This window comes from Colobus angolensis, unplaced genomic scaffold, assembly GCF_000951035.1.
Source record: "Colobus angolensis palliatus isolate OR3802 unplaced genomic scaffold, Cang.pa_1.0 Scaffold224, whole genome shotgun sequence".
Lineage (NCBI taxonomy): Eukaryota > Metazoa > Chordata > Mammalia > Primates > Cercopithecidae > Colobus > Colobus angolensis.
In genome coordinates this window covers 4,715,017-4,739,000 of record NW_012115422.1, presented here as the reverse complement: position 1 = coordinate 4,739,000, position 23,984 = coordinate 4,715,017, and the positions used below count along the sequence as shown (strand labels likewise).

Sequence of the window (23,984 nt, the reverse complement as noted above, 5' to 3'; positions counted from 1 at the left end):
GCAGCCAATGGCCTGCCTGCCTAGAATTTGCTATTCAAAGACACTTGTGAGCATGAAAGTGGGCACTATTAATAATTGTCCCTGGACAACAGGCTTAATTGGAGTGGAACTATCCTCTGCCAACTGGCGATATATCCTCAAGTATATCTCTTACCACTTACCCTGGTGCCTAAAATTTCTATCATTGCAGTACTGTTTCAAATTAAAAGATTATGACTCCAAGAATCCTCTTTCTGAATATAGTTATATTACATGGGAATATTAATACATTAACCTATCATTAGCCATTAACAATTTAGTGAAAATAACTGATCTGGCCTGGAAATGGCTCTACACCAGATAAGTTGGCAAACTTTTAAAAATAAAGATCTGTCTACTAAATATTTTAGGCTTTATGGCCTGTATGATCTCAATTGCAACTGTTCACTCTACTGTTATAGTAGAAAACAGACACAGACATTACTTAAATTAATGAGTATGGCTTCGTTGCAATGAAACTTTATTAATAAAAACAGGTGGTAGGCCAGATTTGGCCTATGGGCCATCCTTTGCCCACTCCTGCTTTTGAGGACTGAGAGGCTGGCAGATGAGTTTACATCTCCAGAATTATGTTACTTCTCAACTGTTCATCTTGCTGCCCTCATCATGGACTAATGCCGCATGTATATTGCCTTGCCAAATAATCTGATGACTCAGGGTCAGTTTGGCTGTGAACCTACCTTCAGAGGTCAACTCACCTTGGACTTTAAATTTCTCTTCTTTAAAATATTGCAGTATTTGTGGTTCCCCTGAGAAATAGAACCAATAGGAGACATAGATAGATAGATAGATAGACAGATAGATAGATAATAGATGATAGATAGATTGAGATAAAGAGATTTATTCTAGGAATTGGCTCACATAATTATGGAAGCTAAGAAGTCCCACAGTCTACTGTCTGCAAGCTGGAGAACCAGGAAAGCTAGTGATGTAATTCAGTCTGAGTTCAAAGACCAGACAATCAGGAGTCCCAGTGTCTGACGGCAGGAGAAAATAGATGTCCTAGCTCAAACAAAGAGCACATTTGCCCTTCCTCTTCCTTTCTATCTGAGCCCTCAGTGGGTTGGACGATGCCCACCCACATTGCCCAGGGCCGTCTTGTTTACTCAATTTATTGATTCGAATGCTAATATCTTCCAGAAACACTTCACAGACCACCCAGAAATAATGTTTTGCCAGCTATCTGGACACCCCTTAGCCCAGTCAGGTTGACACATACCAGTTAACCATCACAAATGTTAAGTCTTAAAAGATTAGAGACCTTATTTATTATTTCTTTGGTATCTCCCTATACTATCCAGTATTTTATACACACTGGATAATCAATATTTAACCAAAGATCAGTAAACATTAGTATTTTCATTTTTCTTCTATAGACACTAATGAAGATGAGTATTTTCATTTTTCATGTAAAGACACAAGAACCTAAGAATTATCATATAAGTGTAAAGTTAGGGAACATAGTCTACAATACTTCCCTCACTCCTAACACCAGTTATGAGTTTTGGAGTTCCCAAGACCATGCTCAGTTTCAATAATTTGCTAGAAGGGTTCAAAGAACTCAGTGAAAGCTATTACACTCACAATTACAGTTTACTACAGGAAATCATACAGATTAACATTAGCATGGGGCAGAGTCTAGGAAAATTCCACATGTGGACTCTGCTCATGGAGTCATGGATAGTGTGAATGTCTCCTGGCTATCATGTGTGATAAGATGCGTGAAATTTTGCCAACAGGGCCTGAGCCTTAATGTCTAGAGTCTTTATTGGGTCTTGATCACGAAAATGGGGTTGGCTGCCCATGCGACTGACCTCTGACTCCATTCCTCCAGTGGTCAACTGATACCATGTGACCCAAAGCTCTCACCCAAATCATATTGTTGGTGTGGCTTGAAGCCCCCATTCTAAATCACATTGTTAATCTTTGCACATTAATCAGGCAGGACATTCCAAGGGTTTAGACATTACCTCTCAGGAGTCAAAGACAAAGGCCAGACCTCTCTTTAGGGAGGGTTCAATTCTTTCCTACATACAAGGTCAGTCGTGGTTCACGAATACAGTGTCTGACTTTGATCATGGCACCATAAGCCAGTTTATTGGGGGACACAGCTAATGCATTCTATGGAATGCTGAAGTTGAATGATACATAGTCCTTGACTTTCCCCTTACACATTAAAAATGAATTTAGAAAACAAAACAAAGACAAGTTTTGTCCCTGTTTTTCTTTTCAGCCTGTAATTTATGTTGGAGTAAAATGTTCTAATATTTTAGAAAAAAGTGTTTTTTCCTTTTAGTAGTTTTTCCAACTTCTTTTATGTTTCAGGAGTTTTCATTAAGAGACATTTATATGTGTTATCCATTCTCTGTAGATCTATAGGTTCTATGGTTTTAAAACACCATTATTTCCTATTCCATTTCTTATATCCCTCAGTTGCTATTGCTCAGATGGAAAAATATTTTTAAAAGATCTTTATTTTCTTTCATTCTCTAGACATTTCTCACATCTGTTTTCTTAAGATTTGAAACCAGATGTGCACTTATTTTTTCTAGGGAGCGCTAGTTTTGAAAAGCCAGGGCAAAGCTTCATACTATAAAGCAAGCTCCATAACTGTAGAGATTTTATTTTCTTTTACTTTCACATTTGTAACTCCAGCGTATACTACACTGCTTGACACATACAGACAGTACCTATTTGTTGTATTGAAAGATAATTTTCAAAAAGTTAAAAACTTAACTCTTGCAGAAATCTAAAGCAAGCGTGTATCAAAGATTTGTTTAACTCATTAAAAAGAGAAACAACAGGGTGGCAGAGTTGGTTCTAAAACAGGCACTGAAAGAATGCCAGCATAAGATTGCTAGATGAGCTTTTTAAAATGGTTACTACCAGTCAGGATAAAACAATTGTAACCACTGAGCTTTTCTTTTCTCCTGCACAGAGATCATTTGCATCTTTACTTGGATAAAATTTATTTGCATTCCTGTCAGATTTGCAGAAATTAACATCTACTTTTACCAAGTTGTAAATTATTCTAATCAATAGTAAGAAGTAGGCCAAATGAAGCATTCTTAGTAATATTGGAGAATTTAATCTCATCTGTCAGATCAGGAATTAAAAAATATATCCTGCTCAATTTTCAAATGCAGAAACAATTAACAGTTTATTGATAATTTGATTAATCTTATACCAAGCCAAGTGTTTTACTTCAAGTTACTTTTTAGTCTGTGTTTACTCAAATTTGGGCATATAGGAGGTACTCAATAAATATTTGTAGAATTAGTAAATAAAAGTAGAGTTTAAGTATTCTGGTTTTGAAGGAGTCATGTTCAAATAATTTGCTGCTACAATAACACTTGCTCTTGCTTATTAAAGCAGTGAAAAGTGGGATCACTGGAGCTGTAGACTCAGAACAACATGGTTCAAATCTCGGTTCTGCAATTTCCTGCTTGCATGGCTTCGAGCAAACCACTTAACCCCCTAAGCCTTAATTTGCTATCAATAAAATGAGGATAATATCTACCTTCTGGGATGTTGTAAGCATTGATACATACATAAAGGATTGTTTATAATGTGTGCAAAATCCCTCATTTGCAGGAAAATGGTCTCTCTGTGTGGTTTGGCTCCCTTTTAGCATAGTGGCCTCAGGGCAGTTGCACTTCTCGCATGGTGACCGAGGACTCCAGGTACACATATTTCATCAGACAAGGCAGAAGCTGTGTTGCATTTTACAACAACGTTGGAAGGCATGTAGCATCTCTTCCATATGCTTTATTTGGTGAAGCTTTCAGAAGCCCACCGGATTTAAGGAGAGGGGACATAGAGCCTACCACTTGGTAGGAAAGTGTCAGGGTCACATGGAAGAGAAGAATATGGGATAGGAGATATTGTTGTGACCATCTTTGGAAAATAAAATTTGCTGCAATGAGTGATTCTGCAGAGGCTTAATTCATATTACAATATGAAATGAAATATGTTCTATGGTTGCCAAGGGTATTTCCTTGCAGTCGAGCTATTGTCATTGCCCTACATTCATCTAGTCACACACAATTTTCTTTGTGATGAGCCTTTCTTTTCTTTTCTATTTTTTCCCTAATGTTGCATTTGCCTAGCATGAGTTCATTACCTCACTGATAAAGCTGTTTTAATGTTTAATCTATTCCTAGTTTCCAAATCATTTTCTCAGGTGCCCATCAATTCCTTGTAAGTGGTTAATTTAAAAGGCCTTTGAAGCATGACTGCATATGGCTAAGGCAAATCTAAATGTCAACCTTGGAAGCATTCTATGACATTCAGATGGACTCCTTTCTCTACAGGGGCTTGTTTTTCTATCATGTGGTATACCTTGCCAAAAGAGGATATTGGGGCTCAGAAAAAGATACTTCAAAGCATGGTGCCTTGGCGTACTGAACACGTTGATCTAAAGGAAATTAAAAGGCCATAAACTTGAGTCCCCTCAGAACCAAGAACTTTCTAACCTTTCTTATTCCTCCTTACAAGTACAAGATGGAACTCTCTTCCGTCCCCTCCCTGAAATTTTATTAATCAGAGAATATTATTCTCATATCACAGGAAGGAAGACTGAGGAATGTCCCCATGCCCAGACAGACCTTCCATCTGTTCTTCTGAGGGCACTCTGAGAGATTACCTGGGAGACTTTCTCTGCATAATAAGATAACCTTTGGCCAGATGTGGTGGCTCATACCTATAATCCCAGCACTTTGGGAGGCCAAGGCTGGTAGATCATCTGAGGTCAGGAGTTCGAGACTAGCCTGGCCAACATGGTGAAACACTCTCTACTAAAAATGCAAAAATTAGCTGGGCGTGATGGCACACCCCTGTAATCTCAGCTACCTGGGAGGTGGAGGTGGGAGAATTACTTGAACCCAGGAGGCGGAGGCTGCAGTGAGCCGAGATCAGGCTACTGCACTCCAGCCTGTGCGACAGAGTGAGAACCTGTCCAAAAAAAAGAGTTAACTTTTGTTTCACAGTGAAGTTCCACCCCTTACCTTCTTGAAACCTCCTCCAGAGCTCAGAGAAATTTTGTCCCTGGTCATTGTCTATTCTTTGGGCTCATTTAATTCCTCCGAAAATTTTTTTCTATCCCTCAAAATTGCCTACATCCCCCATCCGTCTCCCCTATAAAGGGGATGCTATTTAAGCTTCAGCCATCTGGCCCTCCATTGAGTCTCATATTTTATATGGCTTCTGTGCTTCTGCACATTAGTACATTTGTATGCTTGTTCCCCTGTTAATCTGTCTATTGTCAGTTTATTTCAGCAAACCTTCAGAGGGTAGAAGGAAAAGTTTCTGTCTACCCTTACAAGGGCCAGAAATAGTGCCTTTCTCACTCAACATTTGTAGTGTTGAAAGAGCTAGCACTCTAGCATCAGAGATTTCCTTTCATGCCAGTTGCCTTATTTAATTGTGTGAAACTGAGTAGGTCTCTTAAAAAATTAGGAGTTAGTTTCCTCATCTATAGACTGAGTATAAAATTCTTTACTTTAGATTTATATTAAACAAATACTCAAAGAAGCTTCTGCTGTAGGGCCTGGTTTACAGTATAAACTCAATATTAGCTAATAAGAAGAAAAACTACATTGACATTTTCTTTTCCCATAAATTCCCCCTCAACATAAGTCTTGGTCAACTCTTGCACTGGTATGCTGATTTCACTGGAGAGGTGAGAAAGGCAGTGTCCACACAAGAATGATTGTTGAAGAAGGTGACTTCCTCTTCTTCCTTTAGGTGGTGGCACCACAAAGTTCACCTGAGAACAGTGATGAGCCAAGCTTAATAATGAGCTAATTCCAGGAGCCTGGAGTTGGCAGAGGGCATCTTCTTTGAGGGGTGTTCTGTCCCTACCTGGGTCTCTATTGCTGTTGGTTGGGTTGTTAAAAGAACAGTTTTCTTTTTAAGCATTCAGATGAGATTTTCCTTTACCTGACCTCCATAGCTCATTGGACACATAATTGTAAAAATATGTACATGTTTAGTGAAATGTATTAAAACTTCGACAATGTATGCTTTGTAAGAAATAGGATACAAAATGTAGGATGGGATTCTCCTCTTCTACTCTCTCTTGGGATTTCTCCACTTAATATCTCTCTTTAATCGCCAACTATTAAAATCATTATAAAGATGAAAATGTTTATTACATTATTTTAAACTGTAGTAAAGCTTTAATTGACCTGGATTTATTATCTCTCTATGCGACAGGTGGTGAAATTTACCAAATCCTTTGAATTGCTGTCCCCGAAGTGCAGTGCTGATGCTGAGAACAGGTAGGGCTTATGGAGTTCATGTGTCTTTTGATGTTCTTTGGTCCTTGGTGTTAGCAGCATTGCATATTTCTTAGAAGATAGTAGTAGTTCTTTATATTAGCAAGTACAGCCAAATAACATGACTCTTCTGTATTTCAGGCCTTAAATTAAAACTATAGCTTAAAAATAAATATGTATACATCTAGCTTGCAATCAGTTTTTAGGGCCAAATTTTAGTACTTGTAATAGGATTAAAATGTTGCCTTTAGCTTTTAGTCCTCTTTTTCCTGAACCTTGTAAAATTTTGTTGTTGTTGTTTTGTTTTGTTTTTTAAGATGGAGTCTCACTCTGTTGCCCAGGCTAGAGCGCAGTGGCGCAATTTTGGCTTACTGCAGCCTCTGCCTCCGGGTTTCAAGCCATTCTCCTGCCTCAGCCTCCTGAGTAGCTGGGATTACCGGGGTGTGCCACCACACCTGGCTAATTTTTGTACTTTTAGTAGAGACAGGGTTTCACCATGTTGGCCAGGCTGGTCTCGAACTCCTGACCTCAAGTGATCCGCCCGTCTTGACCTTCCAAAGTGCTGGCATCATAGGTGTAAGCCACTGTGCCCGGCCACCTTGTAATGTTTTGATATAAATCTTAAGATATTCTGCTGACTCCGGAACTTTGAATCCAAGTTATTTAGGTAAGTTAACATGGAATAGTACTAGAGCAAACCTGTTTTCGTTAAGCCAACAGTTTCAGTTTGTTTCTTTTCACATCACATATTTGACTAAATCTTCTAATAAATCAAGTAAAATTTTAGATATATCTTAGCTGTACAGACAGCTGAATTTTCTGCTTTATTTTGGCTCTTTGTTTCTCTTCCTCCCTCTTGTTTGTCCATACTTGGCCAATAACATCCCCTTGGAAAAAAGACTGAGAGTTTCCAGTGATTCACTTCTTGTTCTCATTGGCATCTTTGAGGCTATAACAGGGTGGAAACGATGATTGCAAGCAATCAGTGAATTTCTCTTAGCTTTTTACTGCCTTGGATAATAGCTGTGTTGCTACAAAAATTCTCTGTGGTCACCTCTAGAGGAAGGGTTGAAAAATAGTGAAATTAACCAAAATGCAGACATGGAGAAAGAATCATAAAGCACTCAGGGCAGTGTGATGATGATGACAATGATGATGATATTGATACTAAAATATGAGCAACCTGAATTCTTTGACTGCTATGTGTTCCATGTAGTACGCTAAATGATTTATAAGCATTTAATCCCCCAAACAATCTTTTGAAGTAGGCATTCTCCCCATATTATAAAAGAGAAAACCAAGGTTCATCAAGTTTAAGTAACTTGTTTGAGGCCTTGCAGCCAGTAAGTGGTAGCCACCAAGGACAAGATCACCTAGATAAGACTTTCCCAACTTCTGAACTTTGATTCCATAGCTACACGTCATTTAAAATCTGGTTGTTGATCTCATCTAGTGAATACGTGTCGGGTTAATGTTTCTTAAATCTAATGGGTCAGTCAGAATTAGGCTTAGAAAGTTTAGTAGAAACTAAAATCTCAGGACACACACTGAGAGATTCTGATTCAGTACTTTGGAAGTGAAGTCCTAAAGGTCTATAAGTTCTAAAGGCCCTCTGGGTAATACCTATTTCAAGATGTAATACTCAAGAGTAATGTGATTTTTATATCTATTATTGCTTTAAATTCAGGAAATAGAAACTAGTAAATAAAAATAAAAAGGAAATTAGTTTTTATCAAGGGCACGAAGTTTAAAAAAGGCCTTTGCTACACACTATATAACTCCATTTACAGGACATTCTTAAAACTTCAAAATGATAGGAAGAGAAGGCAAATCAGTAATTGCCAAGGGCAGGAGATGAAGAGAGGGGTGGACTTCAAAGGGGTAGAGGGTTGAGATGGAAACACTCTGTGTCTTGCTTGCAGTGGTGATTATACAACTGTATTTGTCAAAACTTGCAGAAATCTACCCCAAAAAGGGTGAATTTTACTGTCTGTAAATAATACTTTAAAATGGAAATTGAACTGGGAAAAAGAGTTCTTTGGTAAGAGATTTTATATTCATAAAAATTTATTTATGTTCACATCTATATTTAATGCCAGCTAATCTATACCCAACAAAGATATTTAAGCATAGAAAGTTACTAGTGGTATACTCAGCAATTTTCGTAAATTGAATGTTTTAAAACAATATGAAATACAATAGAAAAATATCTGTTCATGCTGATATCTTTAGCTATCTCTCATATACGAGGGGGAAAGTTTTATGGAGTTATTAAAACACAAACTTTGAAGTCCTAATGCTTCAATATTGTTATTTTTTTATACTGCTGAACACGTTCTTATGGTCACTTCAGAGTTAAAGACTTCTTTTTTTTATTATTTTTAATGCTGAGAGAACTTCCATGTCAAAATGAAATGACCCAAGACCTAGACTGCCCTTGGCAAACTTTCTGATAATAAAAGAAAGAAAGAAAGGTCAAGTTTTCTTTAAAGAGAAATTTGAAAAGTGCCTTTGAACTTTGACATTATGAGATAGTTCTATTCATCATTCTATTTATGGCTTTTAAATTAATATAGAATGTTCATTTATCTCAGAAGACCTTTCCATCATTGTCCAGTAATTTTCCTTGTATAGATCTGAGTTCCTTCAGTCATTTATTGGAAGTTAAAGGATCCAAGACAAGTGACTCCAGAATTTACTTCACCAGTGACATGGAAGGGACATTGAAATGGGCTATGAGTCTACAAATCACAGCCTGATCTCACAGCCTGATCTTTCCTTTAACCTTTCATCATTTAACATCTTCACTATAGATGATGTCTATTAGATACTTCAGTCCTCTGAACATCAGTCAGAGTTATAATAGTGTAGTTTTTAGAAGACAATTTCTATGGCTCCTTGTAACAATGTTTCAGGGTACTATTTCAATTCTGATGAACTCTGGTTTGAGGCTTGCTGATTTGTATAGATAGTCCTTGAAGCCATTTTTTAATAAAAACCAGTTGTGCTGACTCATCACTTCTGCTTAGTATCTTTTACAGCTTTGTCATAACTAGTCTCCTGTTGGTCTCCATGCAATAAGTACCAACCAATTCAAGAGCTGGAAATGATTTGATCTATCTCCCTCCGTGAGGTGTGCTCCTCTTCCAGGGTATCACTGGCAACATCTCTAGTGACAAGATTCTCACTATGTCATGATAGACTTCTTGCATTTATAAGGGGTTCTAGTAGTTAGAAAAGCATTTTATGTTGAATTATGTTCCTATAACTTCTATCTGTTTATTCTAAATTTGTTCCTTGGAGACAGTTATTCCTTCCTTTAACAGTCATGTATTGAGTACTTACTCTGTGCTGAATCTTCTGCTAGGTGATAGGGCTACAGAAATTTTTTTTTTATTAGCAGTCTCTGTCCTCAAGGATCTCAAGGGCAATGAACAGTGGTGGGAGTGGGTTAAGACTATAATATAAAAATAACCAGATTTTACCAGGCCTCCAGACTATGGCTTTAAATAAACAGAGTCACATTAATAGTTATAATTTATATATTTGGCTGCTTAAACATTTCTCCTGTGTAGTGTAGCATAAGGACCCTAGTCCCTTGTAAAAGCCATCCTTGAAATATTCCTGGAGTTTCTAAGATTTCTTTTTTTAAAGACAGGGTCCTACTCTGTTGCCCAGGCAAGAGTGCAGTGGTGCAATCATAGTTCACTGTAATCCTTGAACTCCTGGGCTTAAGCGATCCTCCCATCTCAACCTCCCAATTAGCTAGGACTACAAGTGCATGCCACCACACCTGGCTAATTTTTAAATTATTTTGTAGAGACAGAGGTCTCACTGTGTTGCCCAAGCTGGTCTCAAATTCCTGACCTCAAGGGATCCTCCTGCTTTGGCCTCCCAAAAGTGCTGGTGTGAGCCACCATGCCCAGCCTAAGATTTAAAAAACAAAACAAAACAAAAAAACAAACCAAAAAAATCTAATTTATTACTGACTCATCATTTCTTCCAAGTGACCACCCATAAATCCTCTCCCTCTGGCCATGACAGAGCAGCATCCTGTGATGTGGGCTTCCTTGCCCACTCCAGAATTCCCATGGGCATAACTGCACTCCTCACCAGTGCTGTGCCGCAGCTCCCTGGATACCCCAGTGTCTTAGATGCACTGGTAACCTTCACGAACGTGGGGAAGGCTGGGTAATTTGTGCAGAAATGGGAAGAAGGCTCACTTTCTCCCCCAGGTGTCATAGTCTGTTGCCTAGCCCCTAAACAGCCCCGAGTATACCCCATTTTTACAGACCTTTTAATTCCTAAAGCTTTTATTAGATGTTAACCCACAGACATCCAAGTACATGTAGGGAGAGGGATGCACAAAAATAAATAAATAAATAAAGTGGAGGACAGAGTGTTGAGTAGCCTGAATGTTAAACCTTTTATGAAGACATGTTTCCTTTTTTAAACACCGTATTTTCTCTGAGTTCCCTGATCATGAGTGTCCTTTAGTGAAACAGTACACTCAAGGCAGGATGAGATAATCTGGTAGATTTTAGAACAATAAGGAATTAGAACTAAAAGAGATTCTATTTCCAGAATGAATACTTTTTCACTATCTGGGAAGATACAGGTATTTGCTTCATGAGCATATGGGAAGAAAAGGATCCAGCTCTTAGCTCAGTTAATAACAGAAACAACATGATACCATTTTTGAGTTTTACTATGTGCTAAGTACTGTACATGAATTATCCTGCTTTTTCCTATATTACAGATAAGAGTTAAGAAATATGTCCAAGGTAACACAGTAAGTTACAGAGGCAATATTTGAAACCCAGTTAGCCTGGCCCTGGCACTAATCCTCTCAGCCATTACATTTATTAATTGCAAGTAGATTACCTAGGAAAATTCAGTAGAATTGCTGAAAGAGCACAATGCCTGGCACATAGTAGTTGCTCAATGATTTGAAGGTACTTTTTCTAACACTGAACATGTTGAAAGTCAGGATGGTATCTTACTACCAATGATGTCTTAGTGGCAGTTGGTGACACAGCTATTGCCTGTACATGTGCAAACTTGGTCAGGGCTGTTTGTGTTGTCTCTTCAAATGTGCATTGTACGTTGTTTACCAATGATGTCTTAGTGGCAGTTGGTGACACAGCTATTGCCTGTACATGTGCAAACTTGGTCAGGGCTGTTTGTGTTGTCTCTTCAAATGTGCATTGTACGTTGTTGGTACTACATAGATTGGACTTAAATGCTGGTTAATACGTGTGTCCAGTGAGATTACAGTATGGTCTGGCGTTGAAATGAAAAGTTATTTTTCTTGCAGAAAAACATAGAAATAAGAAGTGGAGTGTAAATCTGATATTAGTGATGAAAATATTTGTTTTTGGAAAACTGGTCCCATTTATGTATGTTCTTTCAAAGCAACAATGAAGGAAGACACTCCCAAGAAAGTGAAGTGTTTGCTATATTTTGTTACTGAACTACATCTACACGGGTCACCTAACACATGTCAAATTATGCAACTGAAGGCAGGAGAAATTGCCAAAGCTCTCACAATAAATGAAAGAAATTTCAAAACAAGAAGAGGCTCATATAACTAAACTGATGCATGATGCAGGACTGTTACTAAGGTGTGGAATATCAATTTGCCAAAAATTTTCAGCTGATTGGAAACTGCTTAACATCCAGTGACATGTAATTCATTTAGGAAAAACTAGGACTTTAGTCAAATAGGAAATGCTGAGAAAACCTCAGTGTCCTTTGACGTGCCTACCAGTGCCAAAAGTGCTAAAACAATTAACGTTGAGAACACAGATGACAAAATATACAGCATTTCAGTGTGATGTCATGCATGATGTCAGATGGTCAAAACTTCTCACCATATTTCATTTTGAACAATATCTAACTAAGTGTGGGAGGCAGAATGTTGGCCCCCAAGATCCTCACCATTTGTCATATATTCACGTTACATTACAAGCCACAGAGATTACAGAGATAATTAAGATTACTAATCAATTGATGTTAAAATAGGGAGATTATTCTGGATTATCTAAGTGAGTCTAAGGTAATCACGTGAACCCTTAAAACAGAGCCTTCTCCCAGTTGAGGAAACAAAAGGAAGATGAAGAGGCACAACAGAAGGGAAAAATCAGAGACATGTTATGCACGAGCAGGATTCAACACACGTTGCTGGTTTAAATATAGACAGGGCCAAATGTCAAGGAAACCTGGACCTCAGTCATACAGCTGCAAGGAGTTGAATTCTGCCAACAATCTGAATGAACTCCATTCTTCCCCAGAGCCTTCAGAAAGGAATGCAGCTCTGTCAGTTCCTTGATTTCAGTCTTGTAAGATCCTGAGCAGCAAATCCAGCACGTCATGATGAACTTGTGACTTCCAGCCCTCTGAGATAATAAATAGGTGTTGTTTTAAGCTGCTGTATTTATAGTAATATGTTATGCAGAAATGGGAAATGAATGCAATTTTAGTGTATGAGTTTGAACCCCTTCTCATATGAAAATGAAATTGAACTCAATGCTGTTATCTTATGTGTGTGCACTCATGCATGCATGCATGCACATACACACACATAGAGATGAATGACAGGTGAGCTGATGAGTGAGTGGTGTACAGCCATGTGGAAAGATGGCCAGAAGTCTTACTTAACCTTCCAAGTTATGTTAGCTGTTGGTGCATTTTTAGACATGTATCTGCACAGTGAAAGAATTTCTAGCGGCAAGACTGGACATTAGCAACCCTTAAAATTGCAGCCAACAAACCAAGGAAAGATCACTTTAGGAAGGAATATGAGTTTGGTTTTATTAAAAAACCCTCCAATGACATCTTCTACTAAGTTCAGTAAGTGAAGGCATCAAAACTTACAAGAGAGTGTCAGCAACCTGGAAGAAATTTCTGGAGATGATAGCAGAGCACTTTTAAAGATACATGCTACATCATTAATATCCTGATGGCTTAGAGGATAAGATCTGTGAACACTGATGACTCTGAAATCAGAACTGATTTAGAAGAGTGACACTCTTTATTTTCCCTTGCGTATAATCAACTTGTATAGTTTTAGATTTTCCTTCAAGAATGGTATATGATAGAATTTATATCGAATATGAAATATCTTTTAAAATAAGATTAAAATATTTTAAGTGATAATGCTTTGCCTCATAACGTTTTTTTCTTTTAGTGGGCTGACGACAACAGTGCATCTTACAATCGATGCTATCATAGATTCAACGACGTAATATGACCCTAGAACCGCTTTGTTTTTCCTGTGGCTTTTCCACCCCTTAGCTCATCTACATCTCCCCCTGAGAGTACATATACCTCAACTTTGAGAAGCACCTGAGAGAGTTTAGTTTCTTTAAATTTTAAGATTAGACAGCCCTGTGACTTTTCTCAACATTAGTTTTCTGCATTGCATTTTTTAGGTTAGAAGAGTGAATCTTCTGTTTCAATGCCTTATTGATTTTTATTTCCTTTTCCTTTACACATCTGTGTGGAATCTAGTTTTGCAAAACAGATTACCCCTTCTAGCAATGGTTTGTGACCACTCCTGACTTCTCTGAAACTCTTCCTTTAGATTTCCAGCCACCATGGCTCAAATCCTATCATTCTTTTAAGGAGAATTGACTTCCACGAGATGTAGCTCTAGTGAGACAAACCACAGGATGAGCTCTATAGTTAGTCCAAGGGTCTGTTAGCAAGACTCCCAGAGACGTCTGGGTTACCATCCTTTGTCTTTGTCCAGCAGCAATGATACATTCAGGAATAAACTTGGAATAGACTGTATTAGCCTGGAAAGATGAAGTATGATGAGTGAGGATTTTGTTTATTCCTGAGTGTACTATGATTGTACTCTGCAATCATATTGCAATTTTTTTTTTTTTTTTTTTTGAGACAGAGTCTCACTCTGTCGCCAGACTGGAGTGCAGTGGGGCGATCTCGGCTCACTGCAACCTCTGCCTCCCGCGTTGAAGCGATTCTCCTGCCTCAGCCTCCCGAGTAGCTGGGACTACAGGCGCGCCACCACGCTCAGCTAATCTTTGTATTTTTAGTAGAGATGGAGTTTCACCATTTTGGCCAGGATGCTCTCAATCTCTTGACCTCTTGATCCACCCCGCCTCAGCTTCCCAAAGTGCTGGGATTACAGGCGTGAGCAACCACACCCAGCCCATATTGCACACTTTATAACTCTGAGATGTACCTGGCTTACACGAGGTGATCTCCAGTACCTCATCAGATTATGAATATGATTCTGGGCCTGGAGGAGCGCCTCCATGCACCAGAAGGTTTTATGTGACTCATCCCACTTGGACATTATCACTCAAAAGCATGCAACCCTGGTGAAGCTTTTGGGAATCAGAAATTCTGTCCCTACTTTTTTTTTTAAAATTATTATTATACTTTAAGTTCTAGGGTACATGTGCATAACGTGGAGGTTTGTTACATATGTATACTTGTGCCATGTTGATGTGCTGCACCCATCAACTTGTCAGCACCCATCAACTCGTCATTTACATCAGGTATAACTCCCAATGCAATCCCTCCCCCCCCCATGATAGGCCCCGGTGTGTGATGTTCCCCTTCCTGAGTCCAGGTGATCTCGTTGTTCAGTTCCCACCTATGAGTGAGAACATGTGGTGTTTGGTTTTCTGTTCTTGCGATAGTTTGCTGAGAATGATGGTCCCTACTTTAAAGAATGTTACTAACTGTCTTTATGTAAATTCTGACTGTGCCGACTTTATTGTGTATCCCTTAGATCATGACTTTCAAACCTTTTCTAATGAAATCCATGACAAAAATATCCAAACCTAGGTAGTGTATATAAATATACACACAAGTATACACACACATATCTAAGACAAATATTTTATGCAACTATACTTACCTTTACTATGCATCTATATTCTTATCTATTCTTTTAAGAAAAGAAAAACAAAACTGAAACATCTGCTATCATGACTGGTGGCAGGCACAAACTTGATTTCATGATTTATACTTTGCAGTGACCCACAGTGTGAAAAACACTGCTTTAGACTTACAGATCTTGTCTGATTTGCCCATGCAGTGTTTGTGGCCTCACTCAGTACCTATATTGGTTATTATTAAATACTGTGATTGTATGAAACTGGTATTTCACAAGCATTCCAAGAACTACTTCATTCAAATACATATTATCCTTCAAATTAGACACCTTGGAGAGTAGTTTGTTTATGTAAGTCTTTTATACATCTGTTTAGTACAAGTGAATACAATATATCCCTGGAATCCCAAGGACACATGCAGACACATTTGGTCCTACCAAGGCCTTTCAGCTACATTCTTCAAGTCTTGTACTGTAGTCATTCTTAGACATACATTCATGAGTCACTTCTGTTCTCCAAAGAACATATGCCAATATTAGATGAGCAAAAGGATTTTCAGGAGAAACAAATATGAAGGCTAAAGAGAGCAGGATCAGCAGTAGATGGGGAGAGCATTTGACCACAGTGCTCTGTAGAAGAAAAGAGAAAAGTAAGGAGTGAATATGAAGAGTCTTTGGTCACAGTGTGGTTTGGAAAAAAATCCCTGCCTGGCCAATGGGAAGTCCTGAGCAGAATTTGCCAGTTGGAGAAATAATGTTTCCACAGGAGTGACCCAGTTCCTGCCCTCACCACGCTCAGTCATTGTCAGGGAACAGCTCTAGGGGAAGCTTGGACCCAGAGGCCTAGAGACAGAGGCGTCAATCAGCTGTACTTCCTGATGAGGTTCTCCAAAAGGGAGATGTGAGTGGGGATCTCACAGGTGGGCTACTCAATAAGTATCACTTGATTTATTCAATTATCCAAAACAATTTTTGTTATTCTTCCTTGGCAGCATAATTATCATCTTTATGCTAATTATTCTTATCTTTAAGTTTTTTTCTTGAGATGTAATTCACATACCACAAAATCAACCTTTTAAGGTGTTCAATTCAGTGGCTTTTAGTATATTCACAAGGTTGTACAACCATACGACTGTCTGCTTCCAGAACATTTTCATTACCCCAAAAAAGAAACTACCCATTAGCAGCCACTCCGCTCTCTTCCCTCCTCCCAGTCCCTAGCAACTGCTAATCTACTTTCTGCCTCAATGGATTTGCCTATTTTGGACATTTCATTTAAATGGAATTATATAATATGTGACCATTTGTGTTTGGTTTCTTTCACTTAACATAATGTTTTCACTATTCATTCATGTTGTACATGGACTTTATTCCTTCATTCTTTTTTATGAATGAATAACATTCCATTGTTTGGATATATCATATTTTCTTTATTCATCACTTGATGTTGTTTCTACTTTTTTGGCTATTAAGAATAATGCTGCCGAGAACATTCATGTACAAATTTTTGAGTGCACATATATTTTTGGTTCTCTTGGGTATAGGCCTAGAAGTGGAATTGCTAGGTCATGTAGTAACTCTGTGTCTAACTTTCGGACCAACTGTCAGACTCTTTTCTACAGTGACTATACCATTTTACATTCGCACCAACAAAGAATGAGGGTTCCATTTTGATGCTTATTTTTGATGCTTATACTTATTTTTCTTTCTGTCTGTCTTCTAGTTTTAGGTATCTTAGTGGATGTGGCATAGCATTTAATTGTGGTTTTTGTTTGTTTGTGGGGTGCAGGGGATAGAGTCTCATTCTGTTGCCGAGGCTGGAGTACAAAGGCAAAATCTCCGCTCATGGCAACCTCTGCCTATTGGGTTCAAGTGGTTCTCCTGCCTCAGCTTCCTGAGTAGCTGGGATTACAGGTGCCTGCCACCAAGTCCAGCTAATTTTTGTACTTTTAGTAGAGATTGGGTTTTGCCATGTTGGCCAGGCTGATCTTGAACTCCGAACTTCAAGTGATCTGCCCACCTGGGCCTCACAAAATGCTGAGATTACAGGTGTGAGCCACTGTACCTGGCCGATTTGTTTGTTTTTAATGACCATGATTTTTACAATTAGGGTGCTGTTCAGGCTCAGAATTCTAAGCCTAAACATTATGTAGTGGCAAGAAGTGAATGACCACTGGAAAATGATGACCCATATGATTACTTTTAAGTAGTAATGCAAAAGGGGACTCATTTTCTTTATGGCATCCCTCATGTGTACAAAACAAGCATATAATATTAAAGAACACTATAGGTTATCCCATCCATTAGTCACCCCAAAACATAGTTCATGTTACTTAAGATTATTTTGGATCTAAAAATTTATCCCTTGAAGAGTGCTATCTCATAATTGATTATCTCCCTTTATGCCATTTCTGAAGTACATGATGAGTCCGTATCCTTGCTGGGCAATTTGTCTCTTCATTTTTCATGTATTATGTAATTTTATTTTCTTAGAAAATCTGCCACAATTCACATCAAATAATTCTATATTTGGACCATCATTTTTCTCTCCTCTACCACTGTTTCTATTTGCTAAATTCTTTTTTAAAATGATTTTTATGTACATTTAAGGTATACAACATATGGGATACATATAGATAGTAAAAATGTTACTATAGCGAAGCAAATTAACATAGCCATCATCTCACACTTTCCCATTTCTTTGTTTTTGTTGCAAGAGCAGCTAAATTCTACTCCTTTAGCATGAATTCCACATACTATACAACTGTATTACCTAGGGTCCTCATGTACATTATTTCTCTAGACTTGTTCATCCTACATATCTGCTACTTTGTATTCTCAGACCTACATCTCCCTATTTCCTTCCCACTGACCACCACCCCTAGTAACTACTGTTTTGTTCTCTAACTCTGTATATTTGAAAATTTTAGATTCCACATATGAATGAGATTATGCAATATTTTTCTTTCTGTGTCTGTCCTGTTGCACCTAGCGTAATGTCCTTTAGGCTTATCCATGTCATGGCAAATGGCAAGATCTCATTCTTTTTTAGGAGTGAATAATATTCCATTATATATATGTACCACTTGATAATATCAAATTTCTTTATCCATTCATTAATCAATGGGCACGTAGTTGTTTCCGTATGTTGGCTATTGTGAACAATGCTGCAATGAATACGAGAAAGTAGATATCTTTATAAGGTGGTGATTTCATTTCTTGTAAGTATGTACCCAGAAGAGGGATTGCTGGGTGATATGGTAGTTGTATGTTTAACTGCTTTAGAAACCCCATACTATTTTCTATAATAGTTGTACCAACCTACATTCCCACCAACAGTGTAAAGGTTCTCTTTTCTCCACACCTTCAGCAACACTTGTCATCTTTTGACTTTTTGATAATAGCCACCCTAATGGGTATGAGGTGGTATCTCACAATGGATTTGATTTGCATTTCCCTGATGATTAATGATGTTGATAATGTTGAGCACCTTTTGATGTACCTGTTGGCCATTTTAATGTCTTCACTGGAGAAATGTCTATTCAGATTTTTTGCCCATTTTTAGATTAGGTTATTTGTTTTTCCACTTTTGAGTTGTATGACTTCTTTATAAATTTTGAATGGTTAACTCCTTTTCAGATATATAGTTCACAAATATTTGTTCCCAATCCATAGTTTGCTATTTCATTTTATTGGTTGTTTCCTTTGGCATACAGAAGCTTTTTCATTTGATGTAGTCCCATTTATTTACTTTTGCTTTTGTAGACTGAGCTTTTGGTGTGATATTCAAAAAATCATTACCAAGGCATTGTCCAGGAGTTTTTCCCCTATGTTATCTTCTAGGAATTTTATAGTTTTTAGTCTTATGTTTAGATATTTTTTCATTTTGAGTTGATTTTTGTGTATGGTATAAGATAATGGTCCAATTTCCTTCTTTTGCATTTGGAAATCCAGTTTTCCCAGAACCATTAATTTAAGAGACCATCATTTTCCTATTGTGTCCTGTTGGTGCTTTCATCAAAAATTAGTTGACCAGGCATGATTTGGATTTATTTCTGGCTCTATATTCTGTTCCACTGGAATGTGTGTCAGTTTTTATGTCAGTATCATACTGTTTTATCACTATAGCTTTGTAATATAATTTGAAATCAGGAAGTGTGGTGCCTCCAATTTTGTTTTTCTTTCTCAGTATTGTTTTGGCTATTTGGGGTCTTTTATGGTTTTATACAAATTTTAGGATGCTTTTTGCTATTTCTGTGAAGAATGACAGTGGAATTTTGATAGGTATTGTACTGAATCTGGATATGCTTTGGGTAGTATGAACATTTTAACCATATTAATTCTTCCAGTCCAGGAGCATAGGATATCTTTCCGTTTATTTGTCTTTTCTTCAGTTTCTTTCATCAGTGATTTATAGTTTTCAGTGTACAGATCTTTCACCTCCATGGTTAAAGTTATTTCTCAGTATCATTTTATGCTATAGTAAATGGGATTGTTTGCTGAATTTCTTTTTCAGTTAGGTCATTATTTGTCTATAAAAATGCTACTGGTGTTTGTATGTTGATTTTGTATCCTGCAATTTTACTCAATTCATATATTAGGTCTAACAGTTTTTTGGTGGAAGCTTATGGGATTCCAGAATTATATCATCTGCAAATAGAGATAATTGTACTTCTTCCTTGCAGTAAGTATACTTTACAATTCCTTGGAGAGGCAGCCCATTGTAGTTTTGATTTGCGTTTTCCTAGTGGCAACAATGTTATGCATCTTTTCATGTGATTATTGGCCATTTGTATGTCTTATTTGGGGAAAGTCTATTCAAGTTCCTTATCAATTCCAATTGTGTTAATTGTCTTTTTATTGCTGAGTTCTAAGAGTTTTTGGTATACTTTGCATACAGCTTCCTTATCAGATTTATGATTGTGTATATTTGCCTCCATTCTGAGTTGTCTTCTCACTTTCTTGATGGTGTCTATTGAAGCACAAAAGTTTTAGATTTTGATGATGTTCAATTAATAAATTTTTTCTTTTGTTCCTTGTGCTTTTGGTATCATATCTAAGAAGTCATTGTTTAATCTAAGTGCATGAATACATATACCCGTGTGTTCTTCTAAGAGTTTGATTATTTTAGCATTTACATCTAAGCCTTTGATCCACTTTCAGTTACATTTTTGTACATGGTGTGAGATAAGGTGTCCAATATCATTCATTTGTACATGGACATCCAGTATTCCAGCACCTTTTGTTGAAAAGACTATTCCTTCCCAATTTATTTGTCTTGTCTCCCATGTGGAAAGTCAATTGACCATAGATGTATAGGTTTATGAGACTCTCAACTCTATTCCATAGATCTGTATGTCTTCATGCCAGTATCACCTTGTCTTGGTTCCTGTATCTTTGAAGTAAGTTCTAAAATCTAAAAGTATGAGTACTTTGACTTTTTGTTTTTCATCTTGAAGATCATTTTGACTATTTTAGATCTCTTGTATGTCCATATTAATTTTAGAATCAACTTGTCAATCTCTCCAAAAATAGTAGCTGAGTTTATTTTAGGGCTTGCGCTGAATTTGTCAATCAATTTGGAGAGTATTGCAATCGTAACAAGATTATATTCCAACCCCTGTATATAAGTTGTCTTTCCTTTATTTGTATCTTCTTTAATTTCTTTCAGCAATGTTTTATAGTTTTAAGTGTGAAAGACTGACACTTATTTTGGTACATTTATTCCTGTTTTATTCTTTTTGATATTATTGTAAATGAAATTGTTTTCTTAATTTTTGATTTGTTCAATGTTAGTGTGTGGATATACAGCTGAATTTTTTATATTGCTCTTATGTCCTGTAACCTTGTTGAACTTATTATATCTAATAGTTTTTTTATGAATTCCTTAAAATTATCTGTATATGGGATTTTATCTCATGCAAATAGAGATAATTTTATTTCTTTCTTTCCAGTCTGAATGCCTTTTTATTTCTTTCTCTTGCCTGATTGCATGTCTAGAACCTCCAGTACATTGTTAAATAGAAGTGGTTAAATAGAGAGCCAATATCCTTGTCCGATTCCTGATATTAAAAGTAAAGCATTCAGTCTTTTACCATTATGATGTTAGCTGTGCTTTTTTTTTAAGTGTCTTTTTATCAGTTTGAGGAAGTTCACTTCTATTTCTAGTTTGTTAAATGTTTGTTAAGTGGCATGAAAGCATGTTGGATTTTGTCAAATGCTTTTTGTCTGTTGAGATAACCATGTGATTTTTGTCTTTTATTCTATTAAAATAGTATATTGTATATTGATTTTTGAATGTTAATCCAATCTTACATTATTGGGATAAATGCCATTCAGTCATGGTGTGCATACCTTTTTAAATATTGCTGGATTTGATTTACTAGTATTTTTTGAGAATTTTTGCATCTATATTCATAAAGGTCTATAGCTTTCTTGTGAAATAGTTGGTTTTGGTGTCAGGGCAATTCTACCTTCATAGAATGAGCTGGGAAGCAGTCTCCCTTTTTTTTTGTTTTTAACAGTTTGTAAAGGACTGACATTTTTTAAAAGAGTCTTCTTTAAACATGTGGTGAATTTCACCAGTGAAGCCATCTCTTCCTGAGCTTTTCTTTGTGGAAATATTTTTAATTATTTATTTAACCTCTCTAATTATTATAAGTTTATTGTAATTTAAAAATTCTTGAGTTGTTTTGATATTTGTTTTATGACCTAACATATGGTCTATAATTGTTACCTAATTTGTTGGCATACCATTATTCATAATATTCCTTTATAATCTTATTTCTACAAAGTTGGTAGTAAAGCCCCTCTTTCATTTCTTATCTTAGTGATTTGAGACTTCTCTCTTTTTTTCTTAGCAAAATTAGCTAAAAGATTACCAATTTTACCTTTTCAAGAAACAAAGTTTTGTTTTGTTGATTTTCTCTATTGCTTTCTCTTCTCTAGGTTGTTTATTCTCCCTCTAGTCTTTATTATGTCCTTTCTGTTTGCTTTAGGTGTAGTTTGCTCTCCTTTTTCTAGGGTCTTAAGGTGGATGGTGAGGTTATTGATTTGAGACCTTATTTTTCTTTTTTAAGGTAAGCATTTATAGCCATAAATTTCTTTCTAAGTACTGCTTTTGCTGCATCCAATGTATTTTGGTATGTTGTATTTTGTTTTCATTCAAAATATTTTCTAATTTCCCTTTGATTTCTTCTTTAACTCTTGAAGTATTGCTTTATTAACAAATATTTGTGAATTTCCCGAACTTTTTTGGTTATTCTTTCTAATTCTATCCCATTGTGTTTGGAGAACTTTTTTTTTTTTATCATATGAGTCCTCTTAAACTTATTGAGACTTGTTTTTTGACCTAACGTATGGGCTATCCTAGAGAATGCTTCTTGTGCTCTTGAAAAAATATATATATTCTGCCATTAGGTGGAGTGCTCTATAGATGTCTGTTAGGTCTAGTTGGTTTATAGTGTTGTTCAAGTCTTCTACTTTCTTGTTAATCTTCTGTCTAGTTGCTCTATTATAGAAAGCGGGATGTTGAAGGCTCCACTATTATTATTGTTGAATTACCTGTTTCTCCTTTCAGTTCTCTCAACTTTTGCTTCATATGTTTTAGGGATGTGTTATTAGGTGTATGCTTATTTACACTTGTTACATTTTCTTATTGGTTTGATCGTTTGCCATTATGAAATATTATTCTTTATCTCTAGTAACCCTTTTCTTTAAAAAAAATGTTTTGTCTGACATGAATAGCCATTTCAGCTCTCTTTTGCTACTGTTTGCATGGTATAATATATATACTTTTTCCATTTTTTTACTTTAACCCAATCTTGTTTTTGAATCTAAAGTATATCCCTTGTAGACAGTGTAAAATTGGATCCTGTTATTTTATCCATTCTACTGATCTCTGCCTTTTGATTGGAGTGTTTAGTCCACTCACATTTAATGTAATTAGTGATAAAGTAAGATTTACAGCTGCCTTGTCTGTATTTGTTTTCTATATGCCTTCTGTCCTTTGTATTCCCCTATTCCTTCTTTACTGCCTTCTTTTGTGTTAAATAAATAAATATTTTCTTTCTTTTTAAAAATATTTGTAGGTACATAGTAGATGTATATATTTATAGGATACATGAGATGTTTTGATACAACATGAAATTAGCATATCATGGAGAATGGAGTATCCATCCCCTAAAGCATTTATTCTTTGAGTTACAAACAATCCAATTACATTCTTTAAGTTATTTAAAAATATACAATTAAGTTTTTTTTATATATACTTTAAGTTCTAGGGTACATGTGTACAATGTGCAGGTTTGTTACATATGTATACATGTGTCATGTTGGTGTGCTGCACCAATTAACTCATCATTTACATTAGGTATATCTCCTAATGCTATCCCTCCCCACTACTGCCTCCCCACAATAGGACCCAGTGTGTGATGTTCCCCTTCCTGTGTCCAAGTGTTCTCATTGTTCAGTTCCCACCTATGAGTGAGAACATGCAGTATTTGGTTTTCTGTTCTTGTGATAGTTTGCTGAGAATGATGGTTTCCAGCTGCATCCATGTCCCTACAAAGGACACGAACTCATCCTTTTTTATGGCTGCATAGTATTCCATGGTGTATATGTGCCACATTTTCTTAATCCAATCTGTCACTGAAGAACATTTTGGTGGATTCCAAGTCTTTGCTATTGTGAATAGTGCTGCAATAAACATACATGTGCATGTGTCTTTATAGCAGCATGATTTATAATCCTTTGGGTATATACCCAGTAATGGGATGGCTAGGTCAAATGGTATTTCT

General features: G+C 36.7%; 1 protein-coding gene across 4 annotated transcripts in view; it reads left to right on the top strand.

The window, feature by feature from the left end:
* PDE11A (phosphodiesterase 11A) overlaps window positions 1-23,984 on the top strand; it is a 511,038-nt gene that overhangs the window by 232,760 nt on the left and 254,294 nt on the right. For all 4 annotated transcript variants that reach the window (XM_011944038.1, XM_011944040.1, XM_011944041.1 and 1 more), the window contains one exon: window positions 6,256-6,320. In XM_011944038.1, coding sequence (XP_011799428.1) covers window positions 6,256-6,320 — 65 coding nt within the window. The remainder of the gene's footprint in view (window positions 1-6,255; window positions 6,321-23,984) is intronic.